General features: G+C 42.3%; 1 protein-coding gene across 3 annotated transcripts in view; it reads left to right on the top strand.

Annotated features, from left to right (window-relative positions):
* The first annotated feature begins 1677 nt into the window (after positions 1-1677).
* The window catches only part of HERC4 (HECT and RLD domain containing E3 ubiquitin protein ligase 4), a 29664-nt gene continuing 20499 nt past the window's right edge, over positions 1678-10842 (top strand). For 2 of the 3 annotated variants that reach the window (XM_032116477.1, XM_032116475.1), the window contains exons 1-6: positions 1682-1787; positions 2583-2730; positions 3943-4231; positions 6998-7157; positions 8213-8289; positions 10359-10580. In XM_032116477.1, coding sequence (XP_031972368.1) covers positions 4006-4231; positions 6998-7157; positions 8213-8289; positions 10359-10580 — 685 coding nt within the window. In that variant the 5' untranslated portion in view covers positions 1682-1787; positions 2583-2730; positions 3943-4005. Of the gene's footprint in view, positions 1788-2582; positions 2731-3942; positions 4232-6997; positions 7158-8212; positions 8290-10358; positions 10581-10842 lie in introns of all 3 variants that reach the window. The other variant, XM_032116476.1, reaches the window with a different exon arrangement.

Genomic DNA, 10842 nt, shown 5'->3' with positions numbered 1-10842 from the left:
ATGAATGCCAATATTTAAAATCCACTTCACAGTATAGTTATTTAGTTACTACTCCTTTGAGCTCACAAATAAAAGGAAAAGAAAGTTAAGAAGATAACTGAAATGTTTTCCTCCATTTGCTCTGTGCCACAGCTCCTGCTAACCTTCCAGTCTTAGATGCAGAATGGCAAAAGGCAAATCACTCACATTTCTCCTTTAAATAGCAAAACTGGGTATTTGCTACCCTGAAAAGTGCTGCATCATTTAGCTTGTGTCAGCTACGCAGCAATCTCATTTTCTCTAGGTATGAATTTAGTATTTCTGGTTTGAATCTTTACTGATAAATCTACAACCACAAATCCTGAGAAGCCCTGTAGGATTGTACCTATTTACATATACAAAGGAGTGTTTAATGGCTGGACCAAGACATCCCATCTGTTGGGATGTTGTTAAATGATTTCCATTTAACAAAGGGCAAAAGGACACCAAACACAGAACTTTCCTTACCCACAGTTTGCAAAATCACTTGCTGTGAAGTATGCCTGGTCCTGGCCTTTTTTCACTTCCTGACCTACATAAAGGTGGATCCTACTATAAAGAGGCTGCTAAATAAGGAAATCTCATTTGGATTCCCAACCGGGTCCAATTACATAAATTCCAGTGGATTTTCCTCCCAGTACCAAGCGAAATACCAGGGGAAAAAAAAAAAGTTAAAAAATGCGTCTGGCATGTAAACTTTTCTTTTAGTGGTTCCACTAGAGACACGTGTTCAGTGAAAAAAAAGCGTTTTGCCATGCCCACCTTGGGTATGCTCTGACACGGAGAAAAGCTTGTAGCCAGACCAGAGGATTCAGAAAACTGCATTCCTTTGTGCGGGAGGGACAGAGCAAAGCCCCAGAGCCACGCCGTTCCCTGGAGCAGGAAGGCCATGGAGGGCTGGAGTTCACACCGCTGCCTCCCGCTGCAGCAGCACCAGCGATCACCCGCGGGGAACGACTCCGTGCTCTCACAAGTTAATGACGCGTAATTGGAGTATGAAGAACAGTTTGTTCCTGCTTCTCCCTGGCGGATCCAGTTCCTTCCCACTCACTGATCTCATTCTTTTCGTGCCCTCAGAGATCAAGCAGTGGCTTCTGCAGATCTCCGTAGATCTGGGTGAGGAACAGCAACACGCGCCCAAGTGTCTGAAGAACTCTGCAAGGCAGGCGAAACACGCCATAAGACCTCTTCTCAGGGACCTATTTGCCCCAGGACACACGTTTTTTTATTCTCAGTTTAAAAACCGTGATGTAACACAACGACGGCTCTGTATTTTGCGCTCACATGTGTTCCCATGCCAAGAACGCGTACAGCTGCAGTCACCACCGGAGGGAACACCCGAGCTCCGTGCCCAACCCTGCGCTTCCCCGAGCACACCACGAGTACGAAAACATCACTCCGGCGCTCCTCACTTCTTGGGCCTCTCCTACGACTCATTTTTGCTATCAACTCCTCGCTCCTCCCAACGGCGGGAACCGAACCACGCGGTGACTCCCATACCAACGTCCCTTTCGGAGCTCCGCCGAGCCCGGGTGACGGCACCGCACCGCATCCCCGCCCCTGACCACGAGACCGGGCCGGCGGGAGGCGGGCGGTGGAGCGGGCGCTGCGGTCCCGCCCGCCGAGCCGGCGCCTGCGCGGCAGCGGCGGCCGGGCCCTGTCACCGCGCCCGGGGCTGGTCACGCTGCTCACGCCCCGGCGGTGGCCGGCGAGCGCCTGCGGTGGGCAGGCTGCGGAGGGGAGCGGAGCGGAGCGCTTCGCTACCACCGGTGAGTCCCGCGGGCCTTAGCGGAGCCGGACGGTGCCGCCCTCGGGCCCCGCCGGGCGGACGAAAAAGCGGCCGGGGCCGCACTCGGGCTGTGGCGCCCCGCGGCAGGACTCGGCCGGAGGAGCGGGGCGGGCCGGGCGGCGGTGCCGTGGGGCAGGTGCGGGCGGGCCGGGGCAGTTGGGACTGGGCTGGGCGGCGCCGCTGAGCAGCTGCGGAGCACGGAGGGGTCCGGCCGCCGCCCGTCTCCGCCGCCGGGCCGCGCCCGCCGCTCCCTCCGCATCTCAGCGCGGCGGGCCCGGGGAGCCGAGCCGCGGCGAGCGCTGGGGCGGGCGGAGTCCCTTCACGGGGCACGGCCTGAGCGCGCGTCAGCGCTCAGACGGCGGCCACAGCCTGCGCGAAGTGTCCAGGCGCTTCCCTACCGCCGCCCCGCGCTCCCCGGCGGCACAGGGCGAGTGCGGTGCTTTCCCCCCGTCCGTGGTGGCTGTCGGCACCGGGCCGCTCCCGACGTCACGCGCGGGAGTATCCAGCCGCTGACGGCGCGAGTTGGCTCTCATGACCACCCACACACAGGGGTGAAAGAGTGCCGTGATTTGAGATCAAAGTTCAGCACTTTGGCTACTGACTCTTAAATGATACAGAACAAAACAACCCCGCCTTCCGTGGAAACACTTATACAGTTCAATAGAAAGGAGAACTTTTCTTTTTTTTTTTTCCTGCTGGAGATGGAGATAAATCTTGACTACAGAAATCGCAAAGAACTATAATCATACATCTTTTCTAACTTCTTGTGTTGCAGGTTGAAGCAAGTCACTGCTACAGATGTGTGACATGTGCTGTTGCATAGCTATGTCTTAACTGAAGACGTCTTTGTTTTGATGTCCCCTTCTGAATGTGGTAGGATATAGCTAGGGAAATATTTGATCATGCCTCACCTCCTGAGATAGGTAAACAGAATGCAATGTATTTTAAGTTTTTTGGCTGTTTTGGTTTGGTGTTGCGTTTGGGGTTTTTTATGCAGTCACAAAAATAAGTGTCTTGTTTACTGCGTTTTGACTTATGCAGAGAAAGTAGCTTATCCCGTTGTGCTGGCAAGAATTCTGCCCTTTGATGTATGTAACACTCAGATGTTAAGTGTTGGCTTGCTTCTTTGAGCAGTTTGGGATTTAGGTAGTTTATACATGTTATGACCCTGCAGAATGTCTTCTAAATAATGGTCACAGATGAAAATTTATAGTAATTTCACTTTGGTTTACACTGACTTTTAAACTGCTGTGAAAATACAGGGAAACTTACTATCATGGAAATGTAGTATAAGTAGTAGTGAAAACATTGTCGAGAATTCTTAGTTGTATGCACTGCTGCAAATGAAAGAGAATGGTAGCTTTAGCTTTGAATCCTTTCCAAAAAGGTACAGAGTCTGTCAGCACATATACCGGTAATTGTAATTTAGGGATTAGGGGTGTGGGCTTGCTGGGGGGGTTGGTGTGTGTGGCCTCCTGTTACTGCAGAGTAACTGAAGCTGTAGCTGGTGTTGAATGCAGTGCAAGATTGTGGACTTGAGTTTCAGCTATTTATTTTCTTTTAAATTGTAAGTTCAGTTGACTCATAGTTGTCTAAATGTAAGGACTGACACAGCATATTGTACTTGCTATTGCATAACTGGATTGATCAGAGCTGACCAATTTTTTCCAAGCTATGAGTCAAGTGTTTTTCTTGATGATCTTGAGGCACTACACAGTGCTTGCTGGAGTCATGCAGCTCCTCAAATAAAGAAAGTAGCCTGTGCTATTTCCTTGGAAGATAGTTGAGGTCATTTCCACTGGCTGGAATTGGTTGCAACTGCAAGTTTGTATAAATTTGGATTAGCGATTAAAGAAGTTGTACAAAGAATGATATTTTAAGTTTTTGAAACAAAGTTTTATCAAACCAGGGAGCTGCACATCTTAAAAGTTGTATATGAAATGGGAAAGAACGCATTTTCCTGCAGAGTTAGCGCAAATCGTGTCCAAGAAAGCAAATCATGCTCTTAAAAAATTGTTCAGGGTTTTAATACATTGGTATAGAGAAAGTGAGCTCATGGATTACATGCTGTATAGAAAAGAATGTAAATGTTGAGGACAATACTAAAGATGTGCATTTTCCTTTTTTCTTAACAGCTACGCAGAAGGAATATTCTAGAAAGTGAAGTTGGAAGATCTCTGATAAAAAGAAGTGTAAACATGTTGTGCTGGGGCAATGCATCTTTTGGACAGCTTGGATTGGGTGGAATTGATGAAGAGATTGTTTTAGAACCCAGAAAAAGTGACTTTTTCCTAAATAAAAGGGTCAGAGATGTAGGATGTGGACTGAGACATACTGTTTTTGTCCTGGATGATGGGACTGTTTATACGTGTGGATGCAACGATCTAGGACAACTAGGACACGAAAAAGCCAGGAAAAGACCTGGTAAGTTTAGAAGTGGTGAATTGTGGAGATTCTGTGCGGTGGTGTGTGTGGCTTTCGTTTTATTGTGCTTCATCAAAGTCAAGATTGCCAGTGTCCGTGCATGTGCCAAATTCATGCACAGTAGCTCTTCCAAGAATGGACATATTTTTGACTGGAAAAGCATTGCTTTGCTTGGATGGGTTCTTGTGACAGTTGGAAACAACCAGCTGTGAAACATGGCAGTCCCTCCATATTTTTGCCTGCTGCGCAGCTGGACAGTGCCACTATTTTTTATTTCAAGCATGGAATCACTTTGCCTAAGGCCGTGGGAGACTCGGTGTCTGCTTTTAATCTCAAGGGGAGTTGACCTGCTGCAATGCATGGATTAGCACTGTCCTTTTATGTATGGGTTTGGCTGTTGGAAAATGGTGGAAATGAGTATTTGGCATATCACAGTTGAGAAACATGCAGTGTGTTTTTAGTTGTCTAATATGTGATGTACAGCAGGTCTGATTAAAGCAATGTTCTCTTTTTGTAAGAGCTAAAAATAAAACTTTTGATAAAAAACTTATGAGCATATGCAGTGCTACGGGGAGAGGATTTGGAGAAGCCTAAAGGACGCTGTGTAACGCTTCTCTGGGCTTTTTCTTCTTCCCACCTATGTTCTGTGTGTGTTTCTGCTCCTTCCTAGTGCGGTTCTGGAGCAGAAGTGGGTAAACGTCTTGCAGGGACTGCAGAGGAGTGTGCACATGGGCTCCCTTCAGAGCTTGCATGTGAGTCATAGCTGGTGCTGCTGAGAGCCAGGGAAGAGTGCTGCTCACACTGCTTACAGCAGAATGTAACAAACTGGAAAGGCTTACTAAGACTTCATTCTAATCACTCCTAGAGCAGTTTTACAACTTGCTTGGCTCAATATTTGCCACAAATTTTTCAAATGGAAATGAGGTGTCATTTGGTATTTTAGTAGTTCTCCTTTACTCAGTTTTGGTTTTGGTGCCAGTTAAGGATTTTTTTTTTTTTTTTTTTTTTTTTTTTTGAGATGTAGCTTTTTAAAACTAATTTAGACTTCTATTGGAAATCAGTATGTGGATATTAAACTGATAAACTGAAACTTTAATCCTGTGCAAACATCTGCTTCCTGAATGTGAAGAGAAATTCGGCATGTTAAACTTACTCTGACTACTTGTTGCTGACTTTGAAAATTATGCTGAATTGTCTTTTAAATCTAAAGGTTACAATGAAAATATCTGACTTTTAATTTGTATGACCTTTCATATATAGTCGACCTGCTATAATTTTTTCTTTAACATGCTCAGACACATGAGCATTGTAATTTCCTCTGTAATTTCCATTTCACCTAGAGGTTACTGATAATACTGCTGAGTGTTGTCATATGAAGTCAGAGCATTGGGATAACTCACTTGCACAGTCTAAAGAGGCTTGGTATCTTTACAGATGGGTGGATGCTCTCTTTTGAATGTATTTCTGTTTACTGAAGATAATTTTGTTGCTGACTGTGTGTCTTTTCTACCTCTGTGTCCCCACTGCCTTTCCTCTTTCTGCCTCCTAGAGCTCTGCTTGCCATAGGGACTACATGAATGTTCCTTAATCCATATTAGGCAGAGTCAGACTGGCTGGTTCAGCAGCTGGGGAAGATTGCCTGAGCTAATCTGTGTGCTGGTGCCCCAACTGGAGAGTGCTTCCATGACCTCTCCTACTGGCAGAGCTGTGGGAGGCTCTGATGAGTGAATTGGGGTGGTAACCTCTTTAGTCAGACCAGCTGTATGTAATAAAAAGAACTTATATCTGCTGCCTGTGTTGGTTTATTTTGGAAGCTGAGTGCCTGTCATGCTGCAGATAATGTTAGCTACTGTTTTGAAGTTGACTTGGGCTGTGCTAGGCTGTGTTTAGAGAGCCCGTAACATTGATGATACACAGGCTTTTTCAGTACTGTGCCATTCTTAGGCTGGAATAGAATTTGTGTTTAAAAACTGGGAGTAAAATGTTCAAGCAGTCCCTTATTTAAGGGAACTACTAAAAATTCCAACCTTTATGACAGGTGCTGATGGTATTTCTCAGCTTTACTTATTGCTGAAATGGAAACGTTACACTTCTGATCACAAATCATAAGCCCAGAACCAGAGTTTGAGTGTTTCCAAAGGTATTGGTGCAGGCTACTGGAAAAAAAAAAAATCACAGATATGTTAGTGTGTGCTTTTCAGAGGCATGCACTGTATGTCTAGAAAAGTTACTCTTTAGGATCTGTTTCTACAGTATTTTACATTAAAAAGAAGATGTTGTGTAGCTGATTACAAAATCAGTAGTTTCAGTCTGTAATTTGCCCTGCCTTGTTTTGCAGGCTTTTTCTTAATAATGAATAGGTGAATTTAATTTGCTGTGGTGGAATGTTTTCCTCTTACATAATGTCTACACGTGTAGTCATTTGACAGTAATCTATTTGACCTTACTGTTAATAGAGTTCCTGCACGTTTTCAGATAGCAAGATTAGAAGGATCCATTATGATCAAGCTGCAGGTTTTGTGCACTTCTGTATATTGCTCCAGACACAGTCATTATTTGGTTACTTTGGGGTGTCAAATTTAACATATTTCTCCTAAAATTGAATGTTCATAATTTTAAATAAAATGTGTTTCAGCAGAACTTAATGGGCTCAGTTGAACATCACTTCAGTTGATGTCTTAGTACTGTGTAAAACTGTTTGGAACAACCCTAGCTTATTAGTAGCTTTTTTTTTTTTTTAACAACTTATTTTATTTATTTTTTTAGAGCACGTTGGTGCACTGGATGCCCAAAATATTGTAGCTGTATCATGTGGAGAAGCCCACACTCTTGCATTAAATGACAAAGGTCAGGTATATGCTTGGGGTCTGGCTACTGATGGACAGCTTGGCTTGCCTGGAACAGAGGAATGCATCAGAGTGCCCAGGTTAAAAATAGTACATAATAAGTTGCCTTTTTGTTTAATAATGTGCTTAAATCACATTGGTTAAGCTATTCTACTGTTACAGGTAAAACCATATAAATATAGAAAATGTATATTAGCTATGACACTTGAATGCTGTGTGTAGACAGTTTCTCAAAAAGTCATCTTATGTGAGAAATGTGTTACAGGTGTGTTTGGTTTGATTTGTTGCTTTTTGGGGTGTTTTTGTTTGGTTTTTTTTTAATAGTCTTCCACTAAGAATGAGACTTACTTTGGAAAAGTAGGATCGGTATTTTAAGAGTATGAATGCCATTTAAGAGAAGTTAAGGAGAAGTAGTGTTAAACTTTCAATTTGAAGAAGGTACATTTGCTGTCTGATCTTTGTACTTCAGTTTTTACCCTAAAGCTTTTCAACTGTCATCAAATAATACACCTTCTAGTTAAAAAAATTAATGTTGGGCAGGGTCACGTGCTTGTTTTCAGAATGCCTTAAGCATTCCAGCTACCTGAAGTCCACACACAAACGTAACAATTCTTTGGAACCTTAGTAATTCATGGCTACAATATTCAAGATGTTATTTCTGCATCAAATCTAAAAGCCCACAGGTCCTTTAGAAACTTTTTTCCTCATCCAAAGTTTAAAGCGTTATTAGTTTTAATGTACATGTGGGTGTATTTGCAACTTCTTTATAGTATTGTGCACTGTGTATTAGCTCTGTAAACTGAAATTTTGGAAACTAGAAAGAATCAGTTTATTCTTGCATTCTGTGTTCGTTCCTCCATTCAGCTGTGTGAGATCGCCTTCCCAGCACATGAACCTCCCTAATTCTTCATTATGGTCTTTTACAGACTTTATCTATTTGAAAATAAGGCAGAACCTGACCTTAAAAGTTATAGAAAAGAAGCAGTTTTGACTTCAGGTTTTATTAAATAGTGGCTAATTAAAGTTAGGATGTTTAATATACTTCAATGAAAAGGATTCACATTTTGTATATTACCCTTTATTTCATACCATGATCTGATAGCTTAATTCTTTCTCTGTTTTCTTACCCCAATAGAAATATTAAAAGCTTATCAGAGATCCAAATTGTTCAAGTTGCTTGTGGTTATTATCACTCGCTAGCACTATCAAAAGGTAAGCCAAATTCTTCTTAAGTTTTGTGTAATTTCTTACCAGGGAATTAAAAAGTTTTCAACATTTATTTTATCTTTTTTTAAAAAGCAATGTGTTTATAAAACATGCTGCCACTTAACACAGGTGGGATTTCAGGTTGGTAGGAGCACTGTAACTTAATGATGGAAGCTTGAGTTTGAAAAACAAACGTACAAATGGATGTTGAGTTGTGCTTTTATTTCTTTGAGGAGGGATGTGTGGGGTTTTTTTCAAATTCTATCATCTGGCTTTCATGTAACTTCCTTTTTATTTTGTTTCTTTTTCTTGGTCCTGTATCTTTCTCATCCTGCTGGCACGCTGCTCTGTCCCTTGTCTGTTTTAACCTGTGACCTCAAGTTACTGAGGCTTGCAGGAATGACTTCCTTGTCTGCTTTACTATGGCAAAGCCTCTGTTCTTTGGTGCTTCCATAGTTAAAATGCCGTGTCACATATTAGCCACCTTTTGGAAGTTTAAATATCTCTTCAAATTTCTGCTGGGGCTGTGACCCCACACTTTGTTGGCCTCACTTGTGCTGCATGTCTGGTTAGTGCAGCTCTCCGGAAATGAACGTGAGTTTAAATTTGCTGTTTGCTTGTCTTATCATGATATAGGAGAGTTGTGGCCAAAACTTCCACTTGGACAAAGTGGCTGCTGAAAAGGGTTAATGGAAACTTACTCTAAACAAAAATTCCAGAAAGATTGTAGTTTGTCAGTGTTTCTTAATAATGTATGATTAAAATATGAAGCAAGTAACTGTGGGGAGGTAGGTGTTCATTGTATGCAGATTGATATTTTTTTTTCTTTAAATACAGTAGTTTATACTGATTATGTGTGCGTGGATTGTGTATGTGACTCTTCATGGCCTCATATTGGGTGTTTTCCATGCCATTATGTAATTGCCATGCCCAGGTGTAATTACCATTATAACCCAAAGAAATGCCTTTGTTTTCAGGGCAGGCAGCCAGAGCTTCACAAGTAACCCTTTGCCTGAGTTAAAATCAGCAGTAGAATGTGGGGAGTAGCAGAGTTGTGTTGTTAAGTGTTCTGTTGGTCAAAGGTGCAAGAATGTCATAGGAATTTGTGATTTAAAATTCACTCAGTGTTTTAAATAGTTACAGGCTTCAAGTACAGCATCACTATTTTCTTGCCAGTTCATGGATTTGCAGCTCAGTTTCTGTTCTTGACATGCACTGTCGGGTTTTCTGGGTTTAGTTGTTCATATAAATAAATAAAATCTGAGATACCAGTACTCCAGAGGATGGGTTTCATTGTTTTCCCATCTTGATAAAACTGTCATTGGTAAGGTGGAGATGGGAGAGACATAGGAAGCATTTTGAAGGTAACATAGCTCTTGAAAACATACCATGTCAGCAAAAGTAAATTATTTTGTGTTTGGGTGTTAATCTTTAGGATGGTAAATACCTTGGCAAAACACTGGTTGTTCAAGAGAGTATTTTATTTTGGAAGCAGTCTTAACATAAATAGGTCTTTGATTGTCATTCTTTTTTTGTTTTTTTCTTTATAAGGCGTTGAAAGACATTATAAACCTTGTGCTTCATTATCGTATAATGAAGACAGTATTTTAAAATATGTCTCTTAAACTGTGTGTAAAAATTAAGTATCTTACCTTAGAAAATCTTAGATGAGGCTTTTGATTGGTAATTGGAAAATTTTGCATGTTCAGGGTGCAACTTTGGCAGATCCCTGCATAAACATCTGTGCAGTAGTGGAACTTCCCATGGAGCAGTGTCTTGTTTTGTAATAAGCAAACGCAGTTGACAGGAATGTTAAGAGCAGTTTTGGGAGGGTGGGGGGGGGGATGGTGAATGCAATTTAAATACTTCCAGTCTGATTAAATGTTTGAGTTGAATGCCTGCAAATTACACAAGAATGCTTAGCTTGAGAAGTCAGCAATTTGTATGCATTTTCAAACTCAAAAATATATGAAGAGTAGTGGTCTAACCTTAAGTTTTTCTTACAGTGGATAAACATTGTTTTATTAAACTATATTAATTTTATTTCTTGGTTGTGTATTTTTTCCTTCAAACAGGAAGTGAAGTGTTTTCCTGGGGACAAAACAAATATGGCCAGCTGGGCTTAGGTTATGAGTATAAGAAACAAACCTCACCACAAATGATTAAATCTCTGCTGGGAATCCCTTTTGCACAGATTGCTGCAGGAGGAGCTCATAGTTTTGTACTAACTCTTTCTGGAGCCATCTTTGGATGGGGACGCAACAAATTTGGGCAGCTGGGTCTTAATGATGATAATGGTAAGTAAGCATTGCTTCAGGACAGTTTCATGCTGAAGGCATTGGGTTGTGAATCCAAAGAGAGCAGTATTCCTAGGAAAGGAGCAGACAGAACAAACCTTGTTTGGTACTGTTGGAGTGTGCCAGTGCCACGTGAGATTGCATGAAGAAGACACAGAGGTGTTTTCCTCAGCTGTTTTGTAGTGAGAATTCTGACAGTGTTATGTTGAGATCCTTGTCTGCTTGACTTGTTTTCTTTCCCTGTTCTACATCTTCCTGTGAC

Source organism: Corvus moneduloides, chromosome 8 (assembly GCF_009650955.1).
Source record: "Corvus moneduloides isolate bCorMon1 chromosome 8, bCorMon1.pri, whole genome shotgun sequence".
NCBI lineage: Eukaryota > Metazoa > Chordata > Aves > Passeriformes > Corvidae > Corvus > Corvus moneduloides.
The sequence above is the reverse complement of the archived record's forward strand: the minus strand, read 5'-3'. Positions and strand labels throughout refer to the sequence as shown.